Below are 20,426 nucleotides of genomic sequence, written 5' to 3' on the forward strand. Positions count from 1 at the left end.
TACTGATTAAACTGTAGCTTTAAAGCTTAAGTTTAATCTGTATTGCTTTAATAACAAATTCATGTCAGATCATGATTTTTTGGTTATTGTCAAGATGTCATAACAAATACATTTTGTTTTGACACTTTTTACAAATATGTCATGATTTTCCAGAAGACACTTTTATGACAATGGTTATAAATGTACATGAAGACTTACTCATGTAGATGACAGGTCTAGCTCATGTGTCATGACAATTTTATTCACAACCCATCAAATAAAGTGTTACCATTACTTTTACTGCTTTTAATCTTGCTTCAAACAGATTACTGCACCGTTGCATGTATAATTCACGATCAGTAAATATTGTCATGATGTCACTGCTGGACCAGAGAAATCAAGGAAGTTGCAAGGATTCACAGTTTTACTTTAAATGGGTAAAACAGGCTCAAAATAATTGTGACAACTGCACACAATTTTATTTTTTATTTTATTTTTAGTCGTGGGGCCCAAAATTACCATCATGAAAAACACCCCCCCACACACATTTCATGTGAAAAACACATCTCATCCCAAGAGGGTTCTCCTAACTATGTCTAAATGATCAATTTCACAGAAAACCTTTCCACAAGTTTTGCTTTAAAAATGCGTCTTGCCTGCATGAATTCTCGTGTGGGTTTTTAAACTATGAGATTTAGAGAAACTTTTTCCTCACAATTTGCATGAAAAAGCCTCACCTGCATAAATATTCCTGTGGCGATATAAATGGATAATTTGGGTGAAGGTTTTTCCGCAAGAGTGGCATGAAAAAGGCCTCTTAACTGCATGACTTTTCTCGTGGACTTTTAAATCAGAAAGTTGTGAAAAACTTTTTCCGCATATTTCACATGAGAAAGTTTTCTCACTAACATGAGTTCTGGAATGTATTTTCAGCTTCCACTGTTGTGTGTAACATATCCCACAACTGTCACATTTGAAAGATCTTTTCTTTTACTGGTACCAGACTGACTCTTTGACACAGGCCTGCTGCTTCCTTTCTGATCTTTGCTCTCAACCACTGGAGAGACATGAAGGGAAAGTCGCTCTGTTCTGGTCTCTTCTTCATTCATATCATCTTCCTGAACAGTAGAAGTCTCAATCAAAGCAGCAAGCGGCTTCTGCACAGTTTGCTGCTCTCCCTCCTGACTGCTGCAGAGGTTCTTCTGGTCCTGTCCAGTTGATAAATGTTCTGGTGGCTGCTGTTCATGCTGAAGCACTGAAGAATCTAACTCTTCTCTTTTTACATTTAATAGTGGATATTCTATTTCCTCATATTTGAGCAGTGTAGGTTCTGGTTCCATCTGTTCCTCTCCAGTCCAATGATGTTCTGCTTCTTTCTGGTCCTGACTGGACCAACTTGCCAGGCTCCAAACTTGTTGGATGACAGGAGCTTTCTCCTCATTGGAGACACTTGGCTGCTGGAGGTCTGTGGGAATTACATTGATATAATTTAATTGATGACTCTCTCATGGGTCAACTTTGTTTTCCAGGAGATTCTGGACTGTAGACATCCTTCTGTCCATCTACAATTAGTTTATAGAGTTTAACTAAAAATCAGGTTAAGTTTTCCTCACTAAATTGGAGCTGTGGGCAAAATGTTAAAAAGAATTTCAAATACATTCCAATTTTAATCTAGAACTGGGATTTTTCCTCTTGACAGACAGGACCACAGGTTTGATCTGCTAGATCAGGGCTGTACAACCAACTCTGTGGCTCAGTTATTACCAGAAACAATGAATTATTGCCCTTATTTGATGAATCCGTTTGTTCTGTGCCCCTATGAAAAACAACACATCTCATCCTGCGTCTCCCCTCTCCTTCCTAATAACCTCCACTGCTCTATTCTGATCTGGATGTTTGCGGACGGACAGAATGCAATCATTTTTTTAAGATTTACGAAATCACGTATGAGGTTACAAATGAAGACTTTACATCTTATTCGCAAGATTTCAAGCATTATAACAATTTGTATATTTTGTCAGGGAGCTTTACTCATAAAGGTTTTCTGTTTATGCTGAGCTAAAAAACTATCAACATTTGTAGCATCAGAGCTAGCAGCTAAAATCAGAGCTAGCAGCTGAAATCAGTTTCAGTTCAGCCCCTTTTAACAGCAGCTGCAGCAAATATCTCTGTTTGCAGCAAAAGCATGAGCACCTTTGTCCAGACCTACCAGAACTTTCTCTCTGAGACTCCAATCCAATTCTGTGTAGCTTTATTTTTGGTTTCTTGTTGATCCCCATCATTCTGTGCTGAGCATGCTTCTGGAAAAGCTCCTCTCCCTCCTGTCTGCTGCAGAGGTTCTTCTGGTCCTGTTCAGTTGGTAAATGTTCTGGTGGCTGCTGTTCATGTTGAAGCACTGAAGAATCTTGCTCCTCTTTTGTTATGTATATTACTGGATATTCTGTTTCCTCATGTTTGAGTAGTGCAGGTTCTGGATCCATCTGTTCCTCTCCAGTCCACTGATCCTGACTGGACCCACTTGCCAGGCTCCTGACTTGTTGGATGACAGGAGCTTCCTCCTCATTGGAGATACTTGGCTGTTGGAGGTCTGTAGGAACAAAACCAACATGATTAATATAATTTAATTGGTGACTATTTCATGTTCTGGAGATGTTCGACTGAAAAGCAGTAACAGCCTAAAATTTTGGTTGGATGAATGGAGTAGCTAACATTTTTCTTTAACACCTGAGTAATGATACTTTACACAGGAAGAACATATCTTAATTTTTTTTAACTTACATAGAAAAATCTCACAAAATCCTCATTATAGCAGAAAGAACGATGGACACTGTGAAAAGGCTTACAATATTCAATTATGCCGCATTAAATGATTATTGCGAGGTAACGCAAAAATAAATACTTCCCTATGTTCCTTAGGGGACTCCGTAGCGTGGACGGACAGCATGTAGTTTTTTTTAAATATTATTTAGAAAATCACGTATTAGATTATAAATGAAGAATTTCCACTTTGTACTCCAAATTTCCGTCGCTAAAACCAATTGGAGTTATGTGTTGAGTCGGGGGCTAAACTCTGTAGCATCAGAGCTAGCAGCTAACAGAGCTAGCAGCTAACACGGTTCCTGTTAGCAGCAGCTGGAGCTGCAGCAACTATCTCCTCTGACGGATCTCTGTCTGCAGTGAAAACATCCACACTTTTATCCAGACCCACCAGAACTTTGTCTCTGCAGCTCCGAACCGACTCTGTGTAGTTTAATGTCTGGTTTCCAGCTGATCCCCATCATCCTGCGCTGAGCATCGAGCTCTTCCTCGTAGCTAATGATGGTTTTTTCAACCTCTGTGAAGATTTCCTCCGCAGCAGCAGTTAGTCTCTCTCTGATAAACTCTCTGAGATGCTGAACTGAACACATGGTTGCTGAGATATTAGCTGAGATGGGACAACGCTGCAGTTTCCTAGTTTCGGTCATGCGTACTTCTTCTGCTTCTTCTTCGATTTTTTGCAGTTGGCAAACAAGAAATTTGGTGCAATATCGCCCCCTACGTAACCGGAGTGTGGACAGCCGAAAAATAGGTAAATAAAACCTCTTATGAAATTATACATCTTTATTACAAGACAAAAAGTGGTCTATGCAATTAGAAAAGAATAAAATACACAAATCATCAAGTAAAAAATCACGAGGCAGATAAATGATGACTCCAATAGTTAGTAGGATTAGAAATATCTAATATCACCATATGTTGCAGGTGTCAGAGCTTATATTGTGAAGTTACACCACAGGTGAGTTATATATGTCAGTGCAACACGTTTCAAAGCGGAACAGTTTAACCATATCTGCAGAGATGCTAATTTTCAGTGTCAATACATTCATTTGCATACAAGAATGAAATTATGATAAACCCAAAGGCCCATGACCGACAGGCTTTATTTTTAATATCAATAGAAAAAATAGCAGATTTGTCAATAATATCAATTTTTGTTTTACTTGTTTTTAGCAGTAAAAATTAAAAGTTGCCAGATCAAAAAGCAAAGATCCTATTTTCTGAACATTAAATTATTTGTATTATTTTCTGCATTAAATTATTTGCTCCTACTTAGTGAACTTGACAGTAACAGAGTTCAGTAGCAGGCAAAGTATACTGCTCAAAAAAATAAAGGGAACACTGAAACAACACAATATAACTCCAAGTAAATCAAACTTCTGTGAAATCAAACTGTCCACTTAGAAAGCAACGCTGATTGACAATCAATATCACCTGCTGTTGTGCAAATGGAATAGACAACAGGTGGAAATTATTTTCATATTTATTTCATTCATTCAGATCTAGAATGTGTTGAGTGTTCCCTTTATTTTTTTCAGCAGTGTACAACTGTGAGGGTTGAACTATGCAGTCAAGAAAAGAACATTCAGGTTTTCACAGATAAGAAGAAAGGAAAAAAAAGAGAAATTTAAGAGTTTCTCTTCATAAGCCAGTTTGTCTTCAAGAGACGTGGATAGACTGTAGTTTGAATGCAATACGCTCCCAGACTGCCTCCTCACCGGCCTTTATGCTACACTCTGTGGCAGGAGACAAGGAGCCCAGCAGGTAACCGGAGTAATAGTCACGGTGACAGGAGACAGCGTTCTCCGTCTTATGGAGAATGTATGGTGAGGCGACAGTCGCTAGCTCTCATCTAGCCGAGCAAAATCCATACTTTCTGCATGTGACATTTCTAACTCATACACGTGGATTATACACTATGCAATAAAGTTGAAAACTTTTCATCTTTTGTTGCTTTCGTCACTATGGTGTGTTGGGTTCAGACTGATTGGAAGAAAATTTATGTTTTTAACTACCTGTGTGTTTAGCAGATACCAAGAAAACGAGAGGAGAGAGAAACTTTTTGTCATTCAGTGTCTTTGTAGATGGATAGACAACAAAAACACAGAGGCAATAGCCATTATTTCATTGTTAAGCTCATATTTATTTACTGTTGATTTATTGTTAATCATGAAGACCCTTCTCAAATGTATGACTGTTCTTGTGACGATTTAAATGACAAATTTGAGAGAAATTCTTTCCGCATAACTGGCATAAAAAAGGCCTCTCACCCGTATGACTTTTGGTGTGGCGATCTAAGTGACTAAGTCGAGAGAAATTCTTTCCGCATGATGGGCATGAAAAAGGTCTCTCACCTGTATGAGTTCTCTTGTGACGATATAAATTACTAATTTGAGAGAAATGTTTTCCACATGATGGACATGCAAAAGGTTTCTCACCTGTATGAATTCTCTTGTGACGATTTAAATCTCTTATTAGAGAGAACCTTTTTCCACATGTTTCACATGAAAAAGTCTCTCGCCAGTATGAGTTCTGTAATGGTATTTCAAGTCATATTGTTGTGAGTAACATCTCCCACAAATGTCACATTTGAAAGATTTTTTTTTTGTGCCGGTACGAGACTGACTCTCTGACACAGAGCAGCTGCTTCCTTCCTGATCTTTGCTCTCAACCACTGGAGAGACATAAAGAGAAAGATGCTCTGTACTTTTCTCTTCTTCATTCGTTTCATCTTCCTGAACAGTAGAAGTCTCAATCAAATCACCAAACTGTTTCTGCACAGTTTGCTGCTCTCCCTCCTGACGGCTGCAGAGGTTCTTCTGGTCCTGTCCAGTTGGGAAATGTTCTAGTGGCTGCTGTTCATGTTGAAGCACTGAAAAATCTAGCTCTTCTTTTTTTACATATAACAGCGGATATTCCATTTCCTCGTGTTTGAAGAATGTAGGTTCTGGTTCCTCCTCTTCTTCTTTAATCCATTTTGGTTCTGGTTTAATCTGTTCCTCTCCAGTCCACTGATGTTCTTTCTGGTCCTGAATGGACCTTCTTGCCAGGCTAAAGGCTTGTAGGTTGGCAGAAATTTCATCCTCATTGGAGACACTTGGCTGTTGGAGGTCTGTGGGAACAAATTTAATTGATGACTCTCTCATGGATCAGCCTGCTTTTCCCTGCAGATTCAAGTCTGTGGGCATCATATGGTTAATCTAAAATTAGTTTATATATTTTAACTAAAAAGAAGGTGAAGTGTCCTCCACATTAATTTGTTGCCATGGCAAAAATGTTAAAAAGATTTCAAATATATTCAGATTTTAATCTAGAAGAACAGTTTCATACAGATTCTTTTTAATTTACAATTAAGTGTTTAACTATAGGGCATTCATACAGTGAATAGCTCAAAATACATTAAAACAATATGTTTTTAATCTCACTTGTAACCTTATGTCTAGCCTCATTTTTTCAAACACTGAGGATGGTGGAGCAGCTCAACACATCTCAGGTCTCTGTGAGAAAACTGCAGCCAAGATCCTCCTGGAGTCATCAGGTCTCCACAGACACATGAAAACTGAATGTCTGGGAGACAAAGAAATAATTTCCTGTTATCACTGTTGGAATCATCTGATCCAGTTAACCTGACTATGTCCCACACAACAAATGTGCAGCGACAGAGAAAAATAATTTGCATGTTTCTACTTTGACACACTTTGGCCGTTTCCTTGTTATTGTTGTTTCATCCCTTTGTTTTGTGTCCGTATGAAAAAATAACAGCTCATTCCGCGTCTCCTTCATAAAACTCTGATTTACAAAATCATGCATGACTTTACAAATGAACAATTTACACATTGTATTCCAGATTCCCAGCACTAATAACAATTAGTAATATAATAATTATGAGGCTTGACTCATAAACACGTTTGTGCTAAACTCTGTAGCATCAGAGCTAGCAGCTAACACAGCTAGCAGCTAACACGACTCCTGTTAGCAGCAGCTGGAGCTGCAGCAACTATCTCCTCTGACGGATCTCTGTCTGCAGTGAAAACATTTGATCCAGACCCACCAGAACTTTGTCTCTGCAGCTCCGAACCGACTCTGTGTAGCTTAATGTCTGGTTTCCAGCTGATCCCCATCATCCTGCGCTGAGCATCGAGCTCTTCCTCGTAGCTAATGATGGTTTTTTCAACCTCTGTGAAGATTTCCTCCGCAGCAGCAGTTAGTCTCTCTCTGATAAACTCTCTGAGATGCTGAACTGAACACATGGTTGCTGAAATATTCAGATTAGATGGGACAATGCAGCAGCCATCTATTTTAGACCATGTAAGCTGCTTCTTCTTCGATCGTTTTTTTGCGGTTGATGTAGAACGAAATTGGTGCAATACCGCCCCCTCCTGAACTGGAGTGTGGGCAGTGATAAGTAGGGAAGTAAAAAAACAACTTTGCATTAGTTCGAGTCTTTATTTTAAGACAAAAAGTAGTTTATGACATTTAGAAAAATAATGCACCCATCATTAAGTAAAAAAAAAAAAACATCACAAAGCAGATAAACAATTATTCCAATAGTTAAAAAAGCTAGAAATGTATTTAATATATGTTGCAGTTGTCAGAGGCTTTATTAAGTTGGTACATACAAGCAGCACATATATTTATACATAAAATTCTTCTGCAAATCATGAAAAGTTGGTATTTTACTCATGACAAACATTTGACTTGAAGATGTTCGTGGAAACCTCAGGAGGATTCTGAAAGCGTCCTGATTGGCGACTTGCAGTTTCTTTACTATATACTGACTGTAGTCACACCACATGTAAGCTATATAAAACATGCTGCATTAAGTTCCAAAAATAAACTATTTAATCTTATCTGCTAAATTTCAGTGCCGGTACATTAGCTTGCATACAGGGCAAAAGTTAGGATACATCTAAGGGCCTTTGACTGACAAGGGTTATTTTTTATATTAATAGAAAAAAATAGGCCCACTGTCAATAATATTATTTTTTGTTTTTCTTGTTTTTAGCAGTAAAAATGAAAAGTTACTATTCCCAGATCAAAAGCAAGCATCCGTATTTACTGAACACCCCTGTGGATCTCCTTGGTGGACTTTGAGGATTATATTCACATGTAGTCATGGAACTTAATAAACAAAAACAACTGCTAAGGTTAATTAGGATTCCACTTGAAAGCAGAATGGGGGGGATTATGTAGTATAAACAAGTCTTGGCATGACTGCAGTTGCCAACATCCAAGGTCTTTCTCATCTCCGCTATTAAGAATACAGAAAATTCACAGAAACGAAAATTAATGACATTTATGGATTGGCTGCTTTGCAAACATCAGATTTAGAGCATCTGATATAGCATCTCACTTATTTCAGTTTCCCGTCTAGTATTTTCTTTTGCATATTTTAATGATGTGTGCTTTAGAAAACGAACATTAATAGCTGTCTCCCAACTACTGAGGGGTTGATGGTGGTACATAAAGACATTTGTCCATTAGGTCCAAAGGGCTGATGTTCACAGACTCAAGAAATGTTTCTAAGACCTGGTCCAAAAGGTGAGATAAACCAAATATCCCACCCTCACTCCTAACCAGCTTTAAACAGAATTTCTGCTTTTTCTTTTTTGATATATTTTACAAGGAAAAAAAAAGCAAAGAAAAGCTTTAATATGTATAATAGTCAATCTGTGTGAGATAAATGACTCCTACTTACTTTTGTGGGTTTTTGTCTTGTGGGAATCCAGTTTACTAGCATACATGAAGCTCTTCCCGCACATTTCACATGGAAAATTCCTCTTACTTGTGTGTATTTTCATGTGTGTGTTTAAATGATGAGGCCGCGAGAAGCTTTTTCCACATGTTAGACATGGAAAAGGTTTCTCACCTGTGTGGATGCTCCGGTGTTTCTGTAAATGATCAATTCGCGAGAAGCGTTTTCCACATTTTTGACATGAAAAAGGCTTCTCACCTGTGTGGATTCTTTTGTGAACATTCAAATTTGCACCAATTGTAAAGCATTTTCCACATGTATCACATGAAAAAGGTTTCTCACCTGAATGAAGTTTCTTGTGCAGCTTAAAATAACAACCGTGAGAGAAAGTTTTTCCACATGTATCGCATGAAAAACTCCTCTCACCTGTATGAATTCTCTTATGAACGTTTAAACATTCTATCCGAGCAAAAGTTTTTCCACATTTTTGACAAGAAAAAGGCCTTTCACCTGTGTGGCTTCTCTTGTGAGCATTTAAGCTATACCTCTGACTGAAACTTTTTCCACATGTTTGACAAGAAAAAGGCTTCTCACCTTTATGGGCTCTGTAATGCCTTTCCAAGCTGCACTGACTTGTAAGACTTCTCCCACAAAGCTCACATGTGAAAGACCTTTGCTTTTTGTTAGTACTGGACTGTCTCTCTGACACAGAGGAGCTGCTTCCTTCCTCATCTTTGCTTTCAACTCCAGGAGAAATTTGAAAGGAAAGCTGCTCAGTTGTTTTTTCTAGGTCACTGAAACTGCCTTCCTGAAGAGCGGATGTTTCCGTCCCAGAAACATCCTGCTTGTGGACAAGCAGCTTTCCCGCCTGCCTGCTGCAGAGGGCCGTAGCGGCGCTTCTGGTCCTCTCTACCCGGCAAATATTCTGATCACGTTTAAGCACCGAAATATCTGCTTCCACATTTTGTCCGTGTATCCCCAGAGATTCTGGTTCTTTCTCTTTCTTAATCTGTTTCGTTTCTGGATCTTTCCATTCTTGAACCAGTTCTGGTTCATCTTCTTCTTCTTTAATCCATGGATGATCTGGTTCCCTTTTTTCAATCACAAGCGCTTCTGCTTCCTCCTGGTCATGACTGGACCTCTGCCGCTGGTGACGGACACGGTGGATAGTTGAAGCTTTTTCCTCAATTGAAACTTGAGGCTTTTGGAGGTCTGTGGGGGGAAATGAAGACAACATTAATATAATTAAATTGATGACTGTCTCATTCATCAGGCTGCTTGTTCCTTGATCTCTTGCTGTAGGTATGAGAGTTCAAAATTAGTTTGAACTGTTTAACTGAAAAACAGGAGAAGCTTGCAGTTCATGTGTCATCCACACTAAATGGCAGCTCTGGTAAGGATCCTTAAAAGATTTAAATAAATCCTGATTTTATTCCAGGACAAACTTTCGTACCTAAAAAATATTGAACAACTAAACCTGTAATATTTATTTAGTCGGAACTAAATAAATACTCAAACACATTTAGAAACCTCTAACAAAATCATCACTGGCATAGCAAACAATTCTGATAAAATAAATCTAACTGAAGTATTTAAAACCACATCTGAGTCTTTCCACATTTCTTATGCCTATACACTTATTCTGATTTATACAGTTTTAATCAGAATATTGTCAAAATCACAGAGATTAGTTGTGCATCGCAGTCAGGGACCACAAGGACAAAATAGCTGAGATCTGACTAATCCCCCTTTTTAATTAAAAAGAATGAAATGTATGAAAATATTTTAATACAGTAGGTGGTATTTAGCATTTTTGTTGCATGTAAACCTTGAGCAAAATGAACAAGAAATTGTAAAATCACAGAAAGGAGATCTTCAGGCATTTGAGTCGCCATAGAGTCGGGCATTGAGAGAACTGGGCTTGCTTGACTGTTAAAGGCAGAATGTAGATAATTTCAGGAAATGTGTGTGTGTGTGTGTGTGTGTGTGTGTGTGTGTGTGTGTGTGAGTGGGGGTGTGTATTTACTGGGCCACTCTGACCTGAGAGTCAGGAAGGAATTCAGCACTTGGCAAGGAGAAAGATTTAGCTGTGTTTAAGCAGTCATGATAGGAAACAGATGTTGATCAGCCAAACAAAGAACTGGATTGGTCGAGAATTACAAACACACACACACACACACACACACACACACACACACACACACACACACACACACACACACACACACACACATACACATACACACACACACACACACACACACACACACACACACACACACACACTATGAGACAAGTTCAGGGGCAAACATGTCCCACTCAGTATGGAAAGCTGAAGGCTCTCTGAGATTTGTGTGATGTGTATTTTGTATTTTCAGAGTTGGCACAGAAACCAAGTCCTGTGTGAGAATCTGTTTTTTGCCATATTTTTTACTTCTTACAGAAGCATCCAGCTTTATTTGGAATAAAACTAGATCTAATCTGTATTCAGTGGTAATACAGATTACCATTGAAAACATTTTTAGCTTTAATAAGATGTATAAAAGAAAGTCTTTCTCAGAAGTGGCACAGTAGGGCTGGGCAATATGGCTTAGGTTTCATTTGTGGGATAATAATTATGCTATTAATTAATAATTACAGCTTTGCAGTTTCAGTCAGTGTAATGTTTCAGATCATTCTGATCTGGAAGGAATGTGTTTCTGTAACAGCAAACCACTCTGGCCTGAAAAGTCAGGAAGCATTTCAGATGTGGAGAGATGTGGAAATAGGAATCATAAAAGCGCTGTAAACAATTTTGAAATATCCCAGCTGTGGACATTTCCTGGAAACATTCACTGGACTCCAGCAAGAGATTTGGGTCAGCTAAAGAATGGAGTGAAGAACTACACACACACACACACACACACACACACACACACACACACACACACACACACACACACACCCCCACACAAACACACACACACACACACACACACCACACACACACACACACACACACACACACACACGGGCATAAATACGCTCTACTCTATGCGACAGTCGGGTTCTGAGAGTTTTGAATAGAACTCTTTCAGTTTTATCTGAAAGATAAAAACAGATAGAAATTTAGTTTTCACTCCCCGACATCTACTCAACATATTCACTGAATTACTGGAATCACTGTTGCTCAGGTTCCTTCACCTGGAATTAATCCACTTTGACCCAAATGGAAACATCTGCACTTGCTTTTTAGAATGATTCTGTTTTCGTTTGAGATTCAAGATCATTTCTAGAATCTGCTCCCAGTCTGCTGCATAGAAATGTATTTCTAGATGTCAATGAGTAAAGCCTAGCAGCAGGTATTGTTGTGGTCTGTTTGTTTTCTTACAGCCTTGCCCCTGTGGGGTCAGGATGGGTGCTGGTGTCTATCTCCAGCTAACGTTCTGGCCGAGAAGCGGGGTAAACCCTGACGTCGCCAGTCCGTCGCCGGGCACCATCAGGACCAAAACCTGCTAATTCAAGCTAGTTATTGGTTTTGACTATATGCCTCAAATCAGCCGCTGGCTGCAGAACCAGCAGAATCATCATCTACATTCTGCTAATGTTCAAACCTGCAGAGAATCAAAGTTTCACTGGCAGCTCAGAGCGTCATACCCTTTTTGTTGTGATTAGTTGGGAATTCCAGGAGATGTCCAGCAGTCTGGGTTGGTCCTGGTACCAGACCACTCTCGCTCCAAGTTCTGGTTCCTCTGCATCTTCTCTAATCTGAAGATGCTCAGGTTCCTCCATCTTTGGAGGTTCTGGCTCCTGTTTGGTCTGTAACGGTTCTGAGTCCTGAACGGAGCGCTTCTGCTGGTTCCAGGTCTGTGGCTCAGACAGAACTTCCTCCTTGATGCTGACATGTTGCTTTGGCTGGTCTGTATTTAGAACAAAAGATCCAGACAGTTAAGAATGTTTGGTGAAATATTCATGGAGGAACTAAGCTCGAGGTTTCTCTAGATTTGAGCAAAATCCACTGAACATCTGAACCCTTTTTACTGATTACCATGGCAGCATCTATAGAGGTTAGCATTAAAAGGTTTAAAAGTCAGGATGAAGCATCATTGTTAAGATGGTCAAACTGAGACGCATCACGATGTGATGCTGATATTAACCTAGAGCTCAGATGGAACTATATGCTCCGATTAAAGCTCAGAGCTCAACTTTATTTTCAGAATGAGAACTGTAAGCAAAATAAAATGAAGGTTTGAGATTCACAACAAATTCCCACCATGAGTGCAATTAATGCGTGTCCACAAATAGAATGAATATTTAGGTAATATTATCAAATAATTCAGTAATTTAGTTCCAAAAGCAATTATTTTTACTACAAATGTAGAGAACAAATAAATTAAACAACATAGTAATATTCAGAAAAATATGAAACAATACTCAATTCGCTTCAGAACAGCAGACATTTATGAATGAGTAACAAAACTATCTCAATTAGCACTACATTGATGCAAAAACACAACCTGCAGTAAAATAGCAAATATTTCAGTGCAGAACCAAAACCAAAGCAAATCAAGTTCACACAGCAGTTTTTATGATCTGCTGTCTTGTAAACATCTGTAAATCATGGAGGCCCACATCAATAACCTTAAAGTTATTGTTGACTGTTTGTTGCTCCAAAAGTTACTGAATTGTTTTTGCTGTCCAACACAAACAAGCCCAGAGACTTTAAATGCAGCAGAATGGGCCTTTAGCCTCCCTCAGATAGACTAACTTTAGTTTGGGGAGAAGCGGGTTCAACCCTGCAGGGCGCCAGTCTGTCGCAGATCAGCCACTATTATAACTATTATAACACAAAATTCTCAACCAAAAACTTGATTTTAAATCGCTTTGATTTCTTAACCTGAACAAGCCTGGATCCGTCGCTTCTTACCGATTCGGTTGAGTTTTATCTGAGGTTTCCAGCAGATTTCCAGCAGTTTGATGTCTTCCTCGTAGCGGACGATGGTTCTTTCAACCTCTGTGAAGATTTCCTCCGCTGCAGCAGTTAGTCTCTCTCTGATAAACTCGCTGAGATGCTGAACTGAACACATGGTTGCTGAAACTATTGAAATATTCAGCTGAGATACGACAACACAACCGCCTTTCAGCTGTGTCCTTCTTTCTTAACACAAAAAGCAAAAAGGACTCGGGGTTTATTCCACACTGAGACAAGCTGATCGGTCCATTTCCGCCCCCTGCTGGACTGAACTGAAATAGCATTTTGGCAGCAAAACAAACTAGTCCAAAACTTTTCTAAATTGAAGTCTCCTTCTAAACGTATTTCTAAAATATCTATATTATTTTAATTATGCTGTCTTCTACAGTAAATGTGTTAATTTTACAATATCTGAATCCTCTATGCTTTCTAAATCTGTCTTCCTGGAAGGCCACACAGGGATGTAACTCAATTGCAAATTATCTATTGCTATAAACATGTATCCATAGCATCTAGGTCTATTTAAGAGTCAATGTTGAATGTATTTGTCCTTGTTAAAAAAAACAACCATATGAAAAAATATTTATTGTGCTTTGGACAGTAAATATGTAAAAAATTGCTTAGAAGAGCAAAGCATCAGTTTATTTCTGTGGGTTTAAGCCGCCATCTTTAAAAAGGGCAACCCACTCTAAATTCACATTTTTTGCATTTCAACACACTAAATTACATACAACACTCCTGTGACTGATTAATAGATTGAGAATCAATTTCCCAAAGTTATTGAATTCTGTATCAGCAAATTAATGAGATATTACAAAAGATGCCGTCACTTTGTAAGTAATCATATCTGGATTTGTATCTAGTAAGCAGAGCTTAGTTAAAGCCTGTACCCATAGAGACAATGCCAAGTGTTTAACCCCTGACAAATTTCGATTTTACCTTGATACCTTTGATCAGCAAAATGAACTCGTAGGATTTGAACCCAGATCATTGTGAAGCCTGGTAAGAACCATCCCCTCGTTCTGGGCCTTGTTTCGTAGACAGTCTCTGATCTCGGCTATTGAGAAGCGATTGCTTGCTAGTTGTAAACTCTGTTGAAGTTTGAAGCAATAGGATCTGATTTTACACAATGAATAATGTCTGGAAGAGTGGCCAACACGGGCTGAATGGCTCTGTTCCCATTTCAGAACTACAATTCTAAAACAGTGCAACCGCTCCTTCCGTTTGACAAATCCTTCAGATGAAATTAAACCAGAAAAATTAAGTTCAATGGTAGAAATTTTGGACAAAGATCTGGAGGGAGATGAGAATCAAGCAGAAACTAAAGATTTATTGATTCATGCCAGAAAAATGTTGATGAAAACAAAGTATTTATGTATTTAAATTCAACATTTCTTGAAAAAGTTTAACTTGATTATTTTTTACAGTAACATGAAAAACTAAACTAGTGTTTAGATTTCGTTTTCACAAATTTAAAACAAATGTTTCAAATATGTGAAAAAGTTCAACATTTTGAACAAAAACATTGCAAATCAAATGAACAAACTTTGTAAATTTAAAAACACATCAACAACAATCAGTAGTTGTTACAAACATCAAAACTGAAAGCAGAAACTTTGATCCATTTAAAATCTACAAAAATTAAAAACAAAATCAACAAAAGGTAACTTAGCTTAAACAACATTGTTGGAGATCAACTTTCACTCGGTCTTGATTAGAACCAGGCTTTGGAAAAACAAAATCCGCTCAGTACAGCTCTGTGGAAATCAAAATTTCAGTAACGTTAAAGTCTGGCCTTTGACTAGGCCATTTGAAGCCTACAACTATTTTGTTGTTGTCCTGTTGATGACCCAGATTGGACCAAGCTTCAGTTGTTTGACAGATGGACCCACAGTTGGTTCAAGAAGAGGTTGGTCCAAGACGACTGTTGAACCAATCAAGAAGCCCAAATTATCAGCTTCCACCACAGTGCAGGATAACGTCTACAAAGCTACTGTTTTCCTCAAGCAAACATTTATCAAAGCTCTGCAGCTCCTCACATCAAAAATCTAAAAAGTTTCAACAAGATACACCTTAATATGCACTGAAATATACAGAGGAGATTGTACAATATTGAGACATCAAAAGCCAACATCAGAGGACTTCATTAAGTCCAATATCAGCCAATCAGCAGCAAGGAAAATAAATGGTGCTTATGCAGTGGCTGCTTTGCAAATACCATCCAATAGTGTGTCAAGTAGCACTTTGTCAAAGAATTTGAGCCTCCCATGCAGCATTTTCTTTCAAGTATTTCATAGTTACTTCCTATGAAAAAAAAAGAATCTGTAAATGGGCATAACCTGAATAATGTGAGTGGACTGTAGCACAAATTATGACATCTGTCCATAAATTCAGCTGCTGTTCAGACATAGAAGTCTCTTAAAACCTGGCAAAAAAAAGTTCTGATGAACCCATTATTTCACTGTTACTCTGAAGCAGTGGCAGCTGGAGAAAAGAAAATTATTTCCCTTCCTAGTCCAGTATAAAAAATCCAATAAACGATTTTAAAATGAGTACAACTCCACAATGACACAATTTTCTTCAATTGGCAAAATAACATGGAGGGCTAAATTAGCAACAAATTAAAATTCTCTTCCTTGACTTTTAAAATATATACCATAGTATTTAGGAATATGAAACTAACAATTAACTCAGTCAGTTTAAAGTAGTCTAAATTAATGAAACCAGACAGCAGAGGCCTTTCAGCCTCAGCAAAGTGAAACACACTGGTATGTAACAAAATAATCATGGCTACAAACAAAAAATTAACCCAGCAAACCGGAACACTGAATGAAGTTCATATAAAACCACAAGAAGAAGAAACCACTAACGATTGGCTATTTAGATGCACTTCTGGGGCGTTACTCAGAAACGCCCCAAAATTACTCCATTTTTATTTTCGCAAATTGAAAACTGCAAAAAACTTTCAACATTTATAATGTTAACTGTGTGTGAGAGTCAAATGTCTCGCTGTCATTGTTATGTTTCACTTTCATGTGGGAAATCAGATTACCAGGACGGAGAAAATGTTGTCCGCATATCTGGCATGAAAAACTTTTTTGTTGTGTGTGAGTTTTCCTGTGAACATTCAAATTACTTTTTCGAGTGAAACTTTTTCCACATGTCTGACAAGAGAATGGCCTCTCATTTGTGTGGATTCGTCTGTGGACATTTAAGTCTGAGCTCTGAATAAAAGATTTTCCACATGTGTCACAAAAAAAAGGCCTATCACCTGTATGAATTTTCTTGTGAAGCCTTAAATGGCTAATTCGAGAGAAACGTTTTCCACATGTTTCACATGAAAAAGGTTTCTCACCTGTATGAATTTTCTTGTGAAAATTGAGATGATCTATTCGAGTGAAACTTTTTCCACACGTTTCACATAAAAAAGGCTTCCCACATGTGTGGGTTCTGTAGAACTGTGCCTGTGCCTCATTATGACTCTCTGGAACAGTGGAGCTGCTTCCTGCCTTGTCTTTGCTCTCAACTACAGGAAAGATCTGAAAGGAGAGCTGCTCAGTTTGTGGTCTTCCATCATTCATGTCATCATCCTGAAGAGTAGAAGTATCCATCAAAGCAACAAACAGCTTTTGGACAAGATGTTGTCCCTCCTGACTGCTGGATCGGTCATTCTGGTCCTGCCTGGTCGGTAAATCTTCTGGTCCATGCTGTTCATGTTGAAGCTCTGAATAATCTGGTTCCTTCTTTTCTACAATTATCAGTTGAGGTTCCGATTCCTCCTCTTCCTTAATCCATTTATTTCCTTGAATGTCCTGTTCATCCATCAGTGGTGATTTGGGCTCCTCATCTTCCTCTTTAATACATGGAGGTCGTGGTTCCCTTACTTCTCCAATCCATTTATGTCCCGATTCCTCCTGGTCGTGACTGGACCTCCTACCCTGGTTATTAACCTGTTGGATGGTAAAAGTTTGTGGCTGTTGGAGGTCTGTGGGGATAAAGGAAGAGATCATTAATATAATTTAAGTGATGACTGATTTGTGCATCAGACTGGTTGTTCTTGGATATCTGAGATTGTTGGCGTCACACAGTTCATCTAAACTTAGTTTGTAGTCCATATTTATTTTCAGGAAAAACTGTCCACAATTCTTGGCAGCCCTGTTACAGATGTTTAAAAATGTAAAATGAATTCTGATTACATTACAGTAAAAAGAACAATTAAACCTCTAATTTTAAAACATTTATTCAGTGGTGAACTTTGTTACAGTTACTGATGCAACAAACAATTCCTACAAAATAAACGTAACTGAAGTATTTAAAACCTCAATTTTTAAAGTTGACCAGAATGTGTAGGATCTTTTTTTAGTAAACTATATTATTCTTTGGAGAGTGAATATAACATTTGTGGCATTGTTGATGACTGAGTCAACAACATTCTTCAGGATCTACAAGGTCTTGACTGAACTCATTAATGAAGGATTTACAGAACTTCCTGCACTTGGCCGAAATACTTATTTTGCAGGTCATCTCCTCCTCTATTCTCTGCATGAAAATGCAAAGACAACAGTCTTCCCAGCAACCTTCCTGTGTCTGAAACAGAATATTTTGGACCAAAAACAATTCAAACGCACCTGATCTCAACAAGAGCCAACACAGCCAATTAGCTCTAATTAGAGGCCTGAACTGAAGTAAACCCTACATAAGAGACAAAAGTGCCACATTTACTGTATTACATGAAGCCAAAATAAATGTTCTTGTTGTCAACTACCAGCTTAAAATAGTTCCAAACCTTTGACTTGACCTCTGCTAGCACAGTGGTCTATTATTTAACATATTCCAGGTCCATTTTGTAACCTTTTAACTGCAGTAAACATCCTGTAGGATGTGTGACTGATGGGCTGGGAGGCAGGTGTGCATTAGTTGTGCAATGCGCTGTGCTTGCTACAATCTACTTAACTTCTGCACTGGTTTTCTTTTTAATTCAACAGGATAAAGTACTTACTTTTCTATTTAGCCTTTCATAAATAGCTAAAAACAAATTATACATTGTGCATTCACATTTAGTATTATCTGTGCTATGTTATATGCTTATCAAAAATGCATCACAGAAGCCCAAGTTGGGTCAGATTTAGCTCAGGCTATAAATATAAAATCTATAACTGGCTTAGTGGGAGTCAGAAAGCTACACATGTGACCCCAGCCAAGCATAACCCCCCTTCTGTCTGGAACACAGGCGGTGTGACCGACATGATAAGTATAAGTTAATATGTTTGAATTTGAATTTTTCTATTAATTGAACAGTGCTTTGGAGTGTGAATTATGTGGCTTAAATGGTTTTTGGAGACTCGAACAAACATTTTCCAATTGTCCTGGACTACAAAACTACGAACCCCTGGAGCAGCAGCTAAAAGCAACAGGAGCTAAAAGCAACAGCAGCTAAAAGCAGCAGCAGCTAAAAGCAACAGCAGCTAAAAGCACAGCAGCTAAAAGCAACAGCAGCTAAAAGCAACAGCAGCTAAAAGCAACAGCAGCTAAAAGCAGCAGCAGCTAAAAGCAACAGCAGCTAAAAGCAACAGCAGCTAAAAGCAGCAGCCATCTAAAAGCAGCAGCAGCTAAAAGCAGCAGCAAGCTAAAAGCAACAGCAGCTAAAAGCAGCAGCAGCTAAAAGCAACAGCAGCTAAAAGCAACAGCAGCTAAGCAACAGCATCTAAAAGCAGCAGCAAGCTAAAAGCAGCAGCAAGCTAAAAGCAACAGCAGCTAAAAGCAGCAGCCATCTAAAAGCAGCAGCAGCTAAAAGCAGCAGCCATCTAAAAGCAGCAGGAGCTAAAAGCAGCAGCAAGCTAAAAGCAACAGCAGCTAAAGCAAGCAGCAGCTAAAAAAAGCAACAGCAGCTAAAAGCAACAGCAGCTAAAAGCAGCAGCAGCTAAAAGCAACAGCAGCTAAAAGCAACAGCAGCTAAAAGCAACAGCATCTAAAAGCAGCAGCAAGCTAAAAGCAGCAGCAAGCTAAAAGCAACAGCAGCTAAAAGCAGCAGCAGCTAAAAGCAACAGCAGCTAAAATCAGCAGCAGCTAAAAGCAGCAGCAGCTAAAAGCAGCAGGAGCTAAAAGCAGCAGCAAGCTAAAAGCAACAGCAGCTAAAAGCAGCAGCAGCTAAAAACAGCAGCTAAAAGCAGCAGCAAGCTAAAAGCAGCAGCAGCTAAAAGCAACAGCAGCTAAAAGCAACAGCAGCTAAAAGCAGCAGCAAGCTAAAAGCAGCAGCAAGCTAAAAGCAGCAGCAAGCTAAAAGCAGCAGCTAAAAGCAATTCGTGTTCAGTCCTGATCGCAGATCGACTTATCCAGACCTACCACAACTTTGTCTGTGCAGCTCCGAACCGGTTCTGTTGAGCTTTATTTGTTGCTGCAAGCTGATCCCCATCATCCTGCGCTGAGCATCGAGCTCTTCCTCGTAGCTAATGATGGTTTTTCAACCTCTGTGAAGATTTCCTCCGCAGCAGCAGTTAGTCTCTCTCTGATAAACTCTCTGAGATGCTGAACTGAACACATGGTTGCAGATTAGATGGGACAATACAACAGTCTTTCTGACGAGTCAACAAAAGCTGCGGCTGTTTTCTTTCTTTCTTTTCTTCTTTTCACTTCCGCTCGGGTCACACTGAGACAAAAGGTGATTGGTCCATTTAGCACCCCTTGCTGGGCTGGAGTGGAACCGCAGCTTGTCAGCAAAACGACGCATTAGCTGAACTGGACCTTTAGTGCATGTTTCAATCTTCCTTCCATCCTAATGTGTTTCCTTCTAATAAGCAAACTAAACCCGCTTTTTGTTCCCTGGAGAACTTCTTTTACAACTGATGTTCTTAACTGTTCTTTTACATTTACTTGATGGCTTTGAAGCTTTAAACATTATTCACATTTATCTTTGACTCTGCTTGGAAGAATGTTTTCACTGACAGTGAATGAGACGCAGCAAAGACAGCACAATTTGTTTATCGA

The 20,426-nt window shown here is 38.8% G+C and overlaps 2 protein-coding genes and 1 pseudogene across 2 annotated transcripts; all 3 read right to left on the reverse strand.

The window, feature by feature from the left end:
• Nucleotides 1–898: 898 nt before the first annotated feature.
• LOC129351729 (uncharacterized) lies at nt 899–3,450 on the reverse strand. Its single transcript, XM_055020646.1, has 3 exons — nt 3,188–3,450; nt 2,189–2,566; nt 899–1,444 (listed from the first exon to the last, which is right to left on the reverse strand). Exons 1-3 carry the CDS (start codon nt 3,441–3,443, stop codon nt 909–911), a joined length of 1,170 nt encoding a protein of 389 aa, XP_054876621.1. The 5' UTR covers nt 3,444–3,450; the 3' UTR covers nt 899–908.
• A 1,764-nt stretch (nt 3,451–5,214) lies between these two features.
• Nucleotides 5,215–7,113, reverse strand: LOC129351744 (oocyte zinc finger protein XlCOF8.4-like). The gene is made up of 2 exons (XM_055020657.1): nt 6,848–7,113; nt 5,215–5,908 (listed from the first exon to the last, which is right to left on the reverse strand). The coding sequence occupies exons 1-2, from the start codon at nt 7,044–7,046 to the stop codon at nt 5,271–5,273; spliced, it is 837 nt and encodes a 278-aa protein (XP_054876632.1). The 5' UTR covers nt 7,047–7,113; the 3' UTR covers nt 5,215–5,270.
• Nucleotides 7,114–15,519: 8,406 nt separating this feature from the next.
• On the reverse strand, nt 15,520–20,042 carry LOC129351725 (zinc finger protein 554-like; annotated as a pseudogene).
• Between the last annotated feature and the right edge of the window lie 384 nt (nt 20,043–20,426).

Source organism: Poeciliopsis prolifica, unplaced genomic scaffold (genome assembly GCF_027474105.1).
Source record: "Poeciliopsis prolifica strain line A6 unplaced genomic scaffold, Auburn_PproV2 SCAFFOLD069, whole genome shotgun sequence".
NCBI classification, from domain to species: Eukaryota; Metazoa; Chordata; class Actinopteri; order Cyprinodontiformes; family Poeciliidae; genus Poeciliopsis; species Poeciliopsis prolifica.

Coding starts and splice junctions, on each gene's coding strand:
- LOC129351729 (XM_055020646.1), bottom strand. CDS start 3,443: ATGACCGAAACTAGGAAACTGCAGCGTTGTCCCATCTCAGCTAATATC. Junction 2,567..3,187: donor GCTGCAGAGACAAAGTTCTG/GTGGGTCTGGAT, acceptor TTGTTCCTACAG/ACCTCCAACAGCCAAGTATC. Junction 1,445..2,188: donor GTCTCAGAGAGAAAGTTCTG/GTAGGTCTGGAC, acceptor TAATTCCCACAG/ACCTCCAGCAGCCAAGTGTC.
- LOC129351744 (XM_055020657.1), bottom strand. CDS start 7,046: ATGTGTTCAGTTCAGCATCTCAGAGAGTTTATCAGAGAGAGACTAACT. Junction 5,909..6,847: donor GCTGCAGAGACAAAGTTCTG/GTGGGTCTGGAT, acceptor TTGTTCCCACAG/ACCTCCAACAGCCAAGTGTC.